This window comes from Equus caballus, chromosome 1 (assembly GCF_041296265.1).
Source record: "Equus caballus isolate H_3958 breed thoroughbred chromosome 1, TB-T2T, whole genome shotgun sequence".
NCBI lineage: Eukaryota > Metazoa > Chordata > Mammalia > Perissodactyla > Equidae > Equus > Equus caballus.
The window spans coordinates 198,139,852-198,152,259 of record NC_091684.1 but is presented as its reverse complement, the minus strand read 5'-3'; the positions used below and the strand labels follow the sequence as shown (position 1 = coordinate 198,152,259).

Genomic DNA, 12,408 nt, shown 5'->3' with positions numbered 1-12,408 from the left:
ACCTACACTGCTTATCAAGCTGTCTGGTGGTGGTGTCCCACATACAAATTAGAGGAAGACTGGCACAGATGTTAGCTCAGGACTAATCTTCCTCAAGCGAAAAGAGGTAGATTGGCAACGGGTGTTAGCTCAGGGCCAATCTTCTCCAAAAAAAAAAAAAAGCTAAATTTGTAACAGTGTCAACATTAAAGAAAATGCATTTGAATTTTAAGAAGAGATAAAGCTTCATCATTTTGTATCAACACTTCCCAAACATTTCCAAATTCAGTAAGCATTTGTTTTTAATCTTAGGAACCAAAGTAAACTTTACTAATAGTTCACATGTTAAAAGAATAAACTTATGAAGAATACATTTCTTTGTGTACCAAATGAAAAAATATACAATGCAGTGAAACTCAATTACATATACAAAGTGATTTTTGTGCATTTTTGATCAAGAGGTTTATATTCTATATTAAATCATAATATAAAAGAAGCAATATATAGTTTTTGATAAAGCAACTGAAAAGCTCTCTTAAATGTCTCTAAAAATAAGAGCTCATGGTATATGTAAGATAATATAGACTGAATCAAGCCTGCTGAGTTATGATGCTGTGCTCTACCAGATGACTGTGAAGTAATTAAAAAATTCTTCTGTAGAAATTAAATGAGCATATCCAAACTTGGAATAATATTACTACACGGTTTAATTATAACCCAGTAGTAGAATTTAGTAAATTCAAGCAGAACACATGTACTGTCATCATAAATAGACAAATACTTTAAATTATAACAGCATATCTGAAGACAAAATCAGGGAACTGTACATGTTAACCGAATGGTATAACCATGCATTTACACATCTGCTTAGGACACACTGGTGTGAAAGCGCCGGCCCACTGCAGGCTCCAGCAGGCTCGGTATTTTACTCGGTTCTGATGGAAGCACTTTGAATGTTTGCATGGAGACAAAAAACTGAATATTTAACTGGCAATTGGTCATGCACCTGTATTTTTAAAAATTTGGGTTAAATTTTCTTCTTTTCTGATTGTTCAGTAGATTCTGACTTTGGTGCAGGAAAAGCTTGATGATACAGGTGTCTGTGGGTTGCTGCTGCACTGTAAAGCTTGTATAAAGCCTAGAAGTACAAGAATCAAGATTAGAAAACATTTTATTAAATACACATGTAAAATTTTTCCTTTGTAGTATAAGTAGTTTATGGTACTATATAAAATTTAGCATGCTAAATTGGGAATCTTTATATTATTAACCTATGTAAGACCTAAATAACTAATGTGTTAGAGCTCTCCAGTGGGTGTATGTGATTACTTCTGTGGACTGATCTTCGTGGCAGATGCTTTCTTCTCAGATCGCGTTTCCTTCCACCTTTGCACACCTCCTGGAGCAGAGCTTCCTGACCTCATGCCCCAGGGCTGTGCTGAGAACTCACATTCTGACTGTTAGCAGTTTTAGAGGAAGTACAGGAGCTCATAACTTCTGACTGCCAATGGCTGCTTTTTTATACATGGCTAGACCACTGCTGTCGGGGCTGCCTTAGAGGTTTTTCAGAATGGGACTGCTTTTATTCTCCATTATTTCCTGATATGGTCATGCAGATAAGCACACACGCTGCCCCTCCCCCACCCCACTGGGATCCCTCACTTAAACATGTTCTCCTGCCTTGTTTCTGTTAATTAGTTCATATCTTACAAAACCTTATTCAGAAACATGAGCAGAAAGCCTTTCCTCATTAAAACTACCTCTGTGATTGTTCTTTGTGTCCATTTAACAGTGCTTGAATCATAGGAATTTTTACACTTTTATATGTGTCCATAAATATTTTTATTCTCGCCAACCCTCAGTTAGTGTCTCAGATTCATTCCCTCCTCTAACTTTCACATAATGAACACTCAGTTAAGATTAACTTATCTGATTTTGGAGTCTAAAAAATCTGAAAATTTTTAAAAGCTGGATAAAAACTGGATATCCTAGTAGTCAGTGCTCAGGAAATTCGTTAATTTTTATCTTTTTGAGTCTGTGTGGCTATTAAGTCTGAATAGTACCATTTTCAGTTCTATGAATGTATATTGGTGCAACATGGTATTCTAGTTCTATTATATTCTGATTCTAACATATTCAATTTAATGCCTCTTCTTGTAAAAGCTTACGTTTTTTTCTTAAGGTTTGAATTACAAAGTTGAAATTTGTTTTTACTTTTTTTGGTGAATTTGTTTTACTGAATTTTACATAAAATTTGTTATTGATTTGTAAATATTAAATGTATCACTGGTATTTGATTAGAGGACATAATCTAGTTACATGTAACAGCAGAAACTGAGGAAAAGACCATAATTATCTGCTGTCTTCGTAGTTGTTCAAGATCAGTTTTGCTTCCTAAAGATAACAACCTAAATGACTCCACAGAGATAATTTTTCTTATGTAACAAATGATTCCTTCCTGGAGGCTCAGATTCTTTCCTCAGATGGAGTTTTGCGCATGTGCTGGTAGGAGACATGAACACCATTTACAGGTCAGGTCTGAGGTATGCCAGGAAACTTACACTGTGTACTGGCCTGGAACCTGTGTAAAGTGCTGTCACTGAAAAGCTAAAGTTGAAAACAACTTCTAAAGGGTGTAGCTCTATTTAAATACTCTCCAGGAGTTAAGTTCCCTCAAGATTCATAACTGCCCATTCCACTCTCCAGTAGAGCAGAACCTGCATTGTCGGAGCTTAAGAATTTTGAAATTTTCTACACATTCAGAAAACAGATAAAATATTCACAATATTTATGATAGTCAATTCTTGTGTTTCACATGCAGATCAAATCACATACGATGTCTGGAATAAAAATTATATTAAAACCACGTTAAAAATTCACAATTAAAACTAATGCTAGAAGAACACAGGAGCATAGGAGCAGTAGTCACCAGATTTTCTAATCTATGATGAGACATCCTTCAACGTCTAGTTAGTTTATAAAATAAAAATAATGTTACCAATATATAGCTCAATTTAAAAATTTAACTTACCTCATTTGTACTTCCCTGTGGCAAAGGCAGTTTAAAAGGGAGAAAAGAAAAGTATATATCCAGCTTCATTAATAGCATTAAGATATTCAACTTTGTTTACAGTATTTATTTGTGAGCGTTTAAGAACAAATACTCCTGCAGGTTTTTTCAGTTTAGATTATATATTTCATGTAACTCTTTTTAAGAACCCAGTTCTATATTGCTCACAGGTTTCAGCATCACACTCTAGGAGGGCCTTGGGATTTACCTCAAATTGCCCCCTTCAGTCTTTCGAGGTTGAGGGGCTGAGACACTGGCTCAGAGGTTCCAGCTTTTAATTCATTCTTTTCCCATAGTGCTACCATTTATCTCAACTCAATTCTTCAAAGGCACAAGGTACATCCATTAGTTACAATTCTGTTTTAAAGAGTATCGTATACTTGTAACACTGGGAGAACTGTAGCTGTCACTTGCTACCTGCAGACCAGGAACGTTCAAAAGTCTTAACTCTAAAATTTAGGAAGAATCTACTTTAGCTTCACTGAATTCCCCTAAATTTTCATGAGGTAACTGAAGACACTTCCAGAATGACATAGTGAGTTGATTATTGTGCTAGGTGTGTTTATAACTGTCTGCCCTGACTCCCTAGGTTGTTGTTAATTGGACCATAAAAGATAACTGACCCATGAGCAGCTGATCCAGAGGTTGACCTGGACTCATGCAATGGCCTGGTGTAAATGTCTAGTTCAAATAGAGACAATCTGAAGTCATCAGCTATTGCCTTTAGGAGTTTATGCTAAAAGAGACAGTCACACGATGACTTATGACAGTTCCTAACAAAGCCAGTGCTGGTCAAATGATAGTTTCTAAGTATGAAGTAACGTTAACACATAATCAAGTCATAATCAGCTAAATAAAAACCGTGTTTTCTCACACTTCTTTTAACAGCTTTAACTTTTAAGATGAGAAAAAGTAAAAACACTGCCTAATCTGTGTATTTTTGAAAAGTATTGAAATGTTAACTTGAAAACAGTTGTGTAGGACTTCATATGTTGTATTATAGTTAGTTGTTTGTATCTGGCCATCTTAACAGATTCTAAATTCTTTTAATACTGGGGCCCACGTCACATTCATCTGTGTATTTCCAACTCTAACCTAGTGTCTGGCACAGAGGTGGCATTCACACGTGTGCTGCACTGAGTTGAAGAGCACTAAAAGTGTCCTACCTGGTCCCACAAGGCTGCAGCCACCTGGTCTATCACGGCTCCCAGCTCCCGGTACTCTCCAGAGTACCGGATGTATGCCCAGGTACACAGGGTGATGAGGGTCAGTCCCATGATCATGTTGCACAGGCTAGCTATGATGTCCAAACCGATGAATCCAGTCACGCCGGCAAGCACATACGTGATGAAGATGACAACAAACAGTGTGGCTGGGGTGCGCGCTGCATGGAAGATGTTTTTGCTGTCGTTGTGCTTGATGTACTGGATGTAGAGTTCATCTATCTCACTCTCCAACTGCTGCAGGTAACGCCGGCTGAACTCCTCCCCGCCCATCTTCTTCACCCCCCGGAAGAGCTTCACAGACTCTTCCTTCAGCTCCAGATGTTTGGTCTGCAGGTCATTAGGGGCCAGAAACGGTTTGTCACCACCACAAATCTGTATCAGACAGACAAGCACTGTTTAGCAATGCAGAGTAAAATTAGCAATGTATCAACATTTTTCACTTAGCTGGTTGAATTTGTTAGAACGCAATAACCAGAAGGAGCCTGCAGAGATGTTTTTGTCAACCTACATCTTCCCACACTCCATATCTATCACACTCCAGTACAAATGGACTGGTCCTTTATATAAACTACTTCCATCCACATTCCTCTAGGAAGTTTATTCTAAATACACTGGAGTAATTTTGACTAATGAAGTTTAATTTAAAACAATGAGCAATGCTGTAAAGCTCTCAAGCAAAATTGTGAAAAACATCTTCTTTGGCAGTTTCACTGATTTTTGTTTGAATGGAGGCCATTCAGTATTTTCTTCAGGAGACTAAATGGAAACATATTAAATGTTCTTGGCCCACATTTTTAATTTTTTCGCAAGTTACAAGGGAAATCTCAGTTACCCATACCATTCACTTAAGTTGAGATCTAACTATATAAAGGATACTCTCATTCTAATTACCCTTTAGTTATGCCATAAACACCATTCCATATTCTATATTTCCCTTGATTCTAAGACTCCATCAATTTTTAATATAATTTTGATTTTATAACATTTTCAGGGGGAAAAAGACCCCTATCACATTTGTAGATGTATACAATAATTATTAGAGGCATCCTAATTCAGCATGTTAAAACAAAAAGGAAATATATGTAGCAATATTGGTTTAATTTAAATAGGTTTAATTTCTTCTTTTCTGAACAGGTTTTTATATTTAAGATAGAAATACTAGAATTGTGGAATGTAGGGATGTGTAGTGGAGAGGGTAGCATATGTTATTTTAGCTACTAAATTTTACAAATAGTGGAAGGATCTGGCCAAAAAAAGTGAATTAAAAAATGTGTCTACATTATAGAGATAACATTTAAAATATGTTTAAAACTGTACATACAGTGTTCTTTTCTTGCCTTATATTTAAAATATTTTAGGAATACAATAAATAGAATAAGTCAAAGCTACCTCTTTGCATGTGTACACAGTGTAACTTTGAAGAAAAAAGAATGAGCTCATGAAAGAAATGCTAGTTTTATTTAAACATCACTTAAAATATTATTTAAATCTTACCTCTTCCATTTTTTTGTTGTATGTATCCTTGGCAGTTGCCACGGCTGCTAAATTGTTAGCTTCTGCTGTGGCCTTTGGACAAAGCACAAAATATGATGTAAAATGGAATTCATATTTATTAAACTTCCACAGGCAGTTCCCACTTATGAGCACATCATGTGCAAGAATCCAAGTTATCAAATAATTTGAAAGAGTTGAAAATATTTCCACTACATTTTTTTAATTAGTAAAATTAAAATTTCAAAATGCATAACACATACAAGTTTACTCAATAAACCATAGTTCTAAAATGAATTTTCATTTGGAAGATTTTTTCCTCTTAAAAAATATTTGTAAGCTTCTCACCAAATGTGGGGAAAAGAAATCTATACATCCAAACACATGGGAAATAATATATAGTATATTTTATATACACTAATATATCTAAAAATAGGGCTTAAGTTTAAGGACTGTTGCTGATAGAACAATGTATCACTGACGACAAAGAAGAACCATTAAGAACTTAAAGAAATTTTAAAAATAAGTAAGGAAAAAGTGAGTTTCTCCTTTTTTAAGTGTTTACTTGTACAGACCACTTATTTAAAACCTGAACCTGCTTTCCTATTTCTTGTTACGTGTGTGAATCTAAACCACAGTATGAGCCTGTTCTGTAAACAAATTTAGCACAAAGAGAACGAAAACTCCTTAGTATGAAGTGAAATAAATGCTCATTGAGATGAATACACAAATGGGGAGTTATTAGAAAAAGTATTCCAATAAATCATTCCATCTGCTATTTTGTTTGGTCATTTCTGACAGCCAGGTTGGAGTGTACCTTGAGTTTAGCACAGCATAAAGCTAAGGAGAGCTGAGCTTCAGTGACAGTGTGTTTTAAAATGTCAGGCCTCCTGATGAGTAAATACCTGTAACATGGATTTTGGATGTGGTAATTCTTCACCTTGATAGATCTTTATATAAGCCTAAGAAAGAAAGAAAGAAAGACTCCTGTTCAAGTAATTCCATTCAGTATTTCTCTAATTCTGTTCAATTGTATTCTACGGCCTAAGGTCTTGACAGTTTCAGGAACTATTAGCTCTTTCTTATACTTGAATTCCATCTTTCTTGGTTTCCTTTATTTAATTCCCTTTTCCTGAAATGCCCTTTTCACACATCTCCACTTGCCAATCCTACTCTTCTTAAAGGCTTACCTCACTGCCACCTCCTTTAAAGCTTCCCCAGATCCCTCTGCTGGGAGTAATGCCTCTTTTTCAGTTACCCATGGGAATTTGTTCCTGCTGATGTCACAGGCTCTATGGAGCAGACTCGTGTAAGGGTCCTAAGCCTCCTACTGAATTCTAAGCTCCTCCACAGTGTTAGGCACAGTAAGAATTCAAATTTCAGATAAATAACCTGTCTTTATTGCTGAGAGTGATGGAGATTAAGGAATGACACAGGAGGTATGTGACTGCATTTTGAAAGACAAAACATGAATTTTAAAAATTGATATTTTAGTTCTTGGAGCATCAATCCACAAATTAGATGGGTAATTGAAATTCACCACTATATATATATGGGTTCATAAAAACAAGTGTTCTACTCAGTGGTGTCTGAGGTAAACAGGTAAATGCAAACTTAAAATAATCCCACTTCACATATGCCCTTGGTGCAGAGAGCAGGAAGTGTGGACAAATCTTCTCCAGTAGGAAGGCGAAGTGTAGCCCCTTTGGGAAAATCTTCAGAATGGTAACTGAGGACTACAGAGTAAGGAAACACTGCCTCCTCCCGCCCCAAGACAGACTTCTCCAACTCTTAGATACATTCGTATTTCAAGACATATTTCCCTCAAGATAAAAAGAGACAGTACAGTTACCTAAAGGAGTTTTCTCAAAAAATAATTTCAGAAAGCAAGCTCCTCTTAGGAGTCTAATAATTTTTATCATTTTTATAGATTCCTCACACCTTTGTTCCCACATTACAGCCTACAATTTTGGGATATCAAGTAGGAACTGCCTTCCAAAGCATGTCAAATCTAAGTACTCACAAATGCTCTAGAAATGAGAGTGATACCTTGAAGTACTCCACCAGACCTCGGCAGGTGATTTTGTTCCCATTGATCTCTTTAATATCTAGGCTCTCAGGACTAAGTAGCCAAGGAATGAGTATTTTCAAGTTTTTGATGAATTCATCATCTATTTCTACAAGTAAAAGCAAATTCATCATTATTTTAAATATCCTAGCCAGTCCTCCATGCCGTACAATAAAACATCCTTTGATTTTCTCCATTTCTTCCCCAGTGATAAAGCCATCACTCACCTTCCCAGCATCTAAACAACTCCTGAGACCCACATTTCTCAGGGTGAATGGTACTCCTTGCCCAGACTTCTGCTGCTGGTCTGTCTTATCTCCATCCAATTATATCTTTGTCTTCTACCTTTGTTGATGTGAAACGTTATACAAATATTTCACACCCCATTCACATAACCATACCTTGTATTCTGCTGTCTGTAAGTTGTCTGTGGTTTTATACATATATAGACTGATAAATGGGGAAAAGGTGAGATATTTCTGGCTTATACAATGTATTCCCTCCAAAAGATGTATCCAAAAATTGCTCTATGTGTGCCCACCTTATGAAAAGTGTATAGAACTGGGTAAGGTGTGGTATCTAGGACTTAAGTTCAAAAAGACAGAGAGTGACAATGATGCCACCTCTAGTGGTGAAACAGCAACACAAAGTAACATGGCAAGAAAAGGCCATGTTGGCCTTGGAGCTGGCAGATGAGCAGTAGTCTGAGTTATTTACCTATCATGTTTGGTGCAATGGATTACACATGACCCACATAACCCTTGTAGCATTAGGTTCAAGCTTAACATTACAGATTTAGCAAAGTAACACACAAAACAGATCTTCAGAGAAGTATTTTGAACACAGTGATAATTTCCTAAATCATTATTTCAGAACATATAGAAAAATGCACATAATACATGTGAAAAGCAAGACATGTCTGGGAACTCACTCTCTAAGTAAATACAGTAACTGCCTATAGTTTTCAAAACTCTGGATTTCAGCAGTCACTGAGTTTTCAGGCTTTGTGACCGGTGATTTCCAAGGTCTGAGGGATAAATATGCAAACCTTTTGACTATGTTCGCATTGCCCCTGCTTGTTATTAGAACCCCAATATACACTGTAATACCAGTTTACGTGAGAATTCACGTTTCTTTCCTCTTGCATGCTGCTTTTATGACATGTATGAGTATGATGTTGGAAATCCTTCAGACTTATTTTGCTTCATATTCTGTACAGTTTTGAAAGTTTGATGTCCATGTTTTATGAGTACTTATATAGGAGATTATTCAAATTTATTTTTCTGTTTGCATTGTACCAATTTTTACTGATAGCTGTGCTTTGTATTATGTGTGGATTTATTCAAATGTGTTTATTATTATGGTTTGCTTTTTAGTTACCGAGACCCGCTGAGACACAATGCTGGTGTTTGCATTATGTCACCACCCTTCTAGGTCGTGTTGCTGTCTGCCGTCTATCTGTGTTCACAGATGCTAAGAGGTTTCTTTTTTGCTATATGATTTTATGCTTTTTTCAGCATTAGTAGGATATTACTATATATCTAGAATACATTAATTTTTCCCGAATTTCTGTATAAAACAAAAAGCTTTCCCCTTATAGAACCATTTTAAAATCACTTGCAAAACATGTACTTAACCTCCCACCACCAAATTTCTTTATAAAACTGGAGTGGAATAAGATAGACCTGTGTATCTAATGCACCCGCAAGTATGGGAATTATCATTAAAGTAACCAGCATCTAAGCACACATTTGGATTAAAGATGTGTTCTGAAGTTAGCTGTAGTCTAACTTTGTTCTCACTTGAGACCAATGCCAGGTTTTTCAATTCTGGATTCAGAAAATATGAACACTATATTCATAACATCACAAGTGGTGAGCTCTTGCTAACAATATTAGTTGAACACAGTAAATACAGGACCCAGAGCACTTGCAGACGAGTTCTGATCATCGTGCAGAGGTGCAGGAGTCAGCTCTGGCCTACTGCAGGCTTCCGTAAATACGTGTGGGTGGATGATCATTCCGGGTGACGTTCTGTTTTCATCATTTCTTAAACAATTTTTGCCACAAGAGGAAAACTTTGCTAGGAATTCAGGAGCTTGGCAAAAGTGGTTTTCTGTCACAATAACTGAGGACATGGTCGTGCTTTACAAGAACTCTGCAGGGCAGATGTACCGATGAGGCGCTGCTGTGAAAATTAACCAAAGAAGATATTTTCCCAGGATCACCTGCTCTGACAAGTCATTAGAAACACCCTTTTAAAAATAATCACCTTGCACTGGTGTGTAGCTATGCTTTCTGAAGTGTAACTGGAGCTTCTTTCTATACCTCAGGTACGACGTGGTCACCAGGTCTCCTCCTGCAGTTCTCTAACACGGAATCACCTCATACAAAGGGAACTCCTTGTCACTAACAGACTGAATTTGCTATGCTGGGGTGGGGGGATTCAGTAGGCACTTGGTAAGAACTGGTTAAATGTAGCTTGAATGAATGGGATTCAGCACTTTCAATCCTTTGATTTCCCATGTGGGAAGCTATTAAACTAATGGCAAATTTAATCATAGTATTAAAGTTTTAAATAACACTGGAAACAGATAAGATCTTTCAATAATGTGAGGGACCATGAAGAAATAGTGATTATCACAATTATTACTATTGATAACGAGCTAGAAAGTTATTTCTACAAGTGTGTTAAAGAGTATGTGAGAAACAATCATCCAAGAGCAATGTTTGCACAACTGTTTCTTCAGAGACGTTCTTCCCAGAGGCAACCACTCAGATGCCAGCCCCGGAGAGTAGCATGGCCAGCAGACAAGACATCCTGGGTAGAAATCACACCAAATTATAAGGTTCAAGATGGAAGGGAAAAATAATGCAGACAGCAGACTTTCAAAGCTGCCCAAGGAAACACAGAGGCAAAGGAGACTGCATCGGTGTGCAGAGGGATTCAGCAGCAGCCCTCTGAACCCCCCTTAAAATGGGGCTTTCGACTCAATGGAAGCTGCTGTCCTTTCTTTCTCCCAGTTAACTCCTCTGTAAATCCTAACTTATGGGTAACTGTGAACCAACTGTGTGAGTCAGTATCTGTTTAGACATGTAAGTAAAAGTTGATGGAAGACAAATCTGTTAAAAAAGTCGGTATCTAGGGGCTGGCCTGGTGGCGCAGCGGTTAAGTTCGCACGTTCCACTTCGGGGGCCCGGGGTTTGCCGGTTCAGATCCCGGGTGCAGACATGGCACTGCCTGGCAAGCCATGCTGTGGCAGGTGTCCCACATATAAAGTAGAGGAAGATGGGCACAGATGTTAGCTCAGGGCCAGTCTTCCTCAGCAAAAAGAGGAGGATTGGCAGCAGATGTTAGCTCAGGGCTAATCTTCCTCAAAAAAAAAAAAAAAGTCAGCTTCTACATCTGCGCAATTTGTCTTAAACTCTCTCCTTGAGCTCTTTCATTGCAAAATGTATGAGTTAATTTAAGAACTGTAGGGGCTGGCCTGGTGGCATGGTGGTTAAGTTCGTGCACTCTGCTTCCAGCAGCCCAGTGTTCACAGCTTTGAATCCTGGGCGTGGACCTACACACTGCTCATCAAGCCATGCTGTGGTGGCATCCCGCATACAAAATACAGGAAGACTGGCACAGATGTTAGCTTAGCACCAACCTTCCTCAAGCAAAAAGAGGAAGATCAGCAACAGATGTTAACTCAGGGCCAAGCTTCCTCAGCAAAAAAAAACTGTAGTTATATGCTACAGGAATGGAACGAGGCAGAGTACTTTCTTGCCCCAGTAAAGGACGGCTATGAAGGCCTGCCCCTCCTCTGCCTGTTTACAGCTCTCTAACTCCAGGGAAGAAAGAAAGGCCTGTGGGAGCCCTCTCTTTATGTGATTTATTCAAACACACTGAAGCATTGGGTGATTGCACTGTATCAAAAGGCTTGTGTGCTCACTTAGCGGCTTGGAATTCCTAAGTGACGATGAAATTGTAGGATCCTGGAACCCATGCATTAATATGTGCCTACTGCTATCCTGTTATTTAAAGGTAAGATAATTTAAAACATGCATAAAAACAATGCTGATGATTGAGGAATTTGGGACTCTATTTATGATACTAAACTGCCATAGTTAAATATAAGGTATCTGGGAGTAAACACAATGGAGATAGAGGGAAAAACAGGTTTGCTTTACAAACCTACTAGTTCCATAAAACTGGATACAAGTTATACTGTCTTTTTTTTAAAGTCATTTTAAAGCCCTTTGAGAACAGCTGTGCAGAAAAGCTTATTATGTTGCTGTCTCAGCAGCCCTGGTACAATGCAGAGAGGTCACAGGAAACGGAGCAAGTGTCTGAAGGCAGTGTGCACTCAATACCAGGCCCACAGTGACAGTCAGAAACGCCTGTGTTACGTCGTTAACTACGAGCCAACATCTAAAAACCTGCTGACTGTCTATCAAGGAAGATGAACTTCGGTTCCCAGACCCCTACCTCTACCCCCCGCCCCTTTTTTCAATAAGTTGAGGGTCTTTGGAAACTTAAACGTCAGCCCTGCCTCTGTTTAAGAGAGAATCACATACTATGAGTATATA

At 37.8% G+C, this 12,408-nt stretch overlaps 1 protein-coding gene across 13 annotated transcripts in view; it reads right to left on the bottom strand.

The window, feature by feature from the left end:
• Nucleotides 1-263: 263 nt before the first annotated feature.
• The window catches only part of ATL1 (atlastin GTPase 1), an 84,457-nt gene continuing 72,312 nt past the window's right edge, over nt 264-12,408 (bottom strand). For 11 of the 13 annotated variants that reach the window (XM_070242582.1, XM_023624919.2, XM_070242600.1 and 8 more), the window contains 5 exons: nt 7,816-7,943; nt 6,672-6,728; nt 5,770-5,841; nt 4,216-4,647; nt 264-1,117 (listed from right to left, as the gene is read on the bottom strand). In XM_070242582.1, the coding sequence (XP_070098683.1) occupies nt 1,007-1,117; nt 4,216-4,647; nt 5,770-5,841; nt 6,672-6,728; nt 7,816-7,943 (800 nt within the window). In that variant the 3' untranslated portion in view covers nt 264-1,006. Of the gene's footprint in view, nt 1,118-3,010; nt 3,026-4,201; nt 4,648-5,769; nt 5,842-6,671; nt 6,729-7,815; nt 7,944-12,408 lie in introns of all 13 variants that reach the window. The other 2 variants (XM_070242550.1, XM_070242574.1) reach the window with 2 other exon arrangements.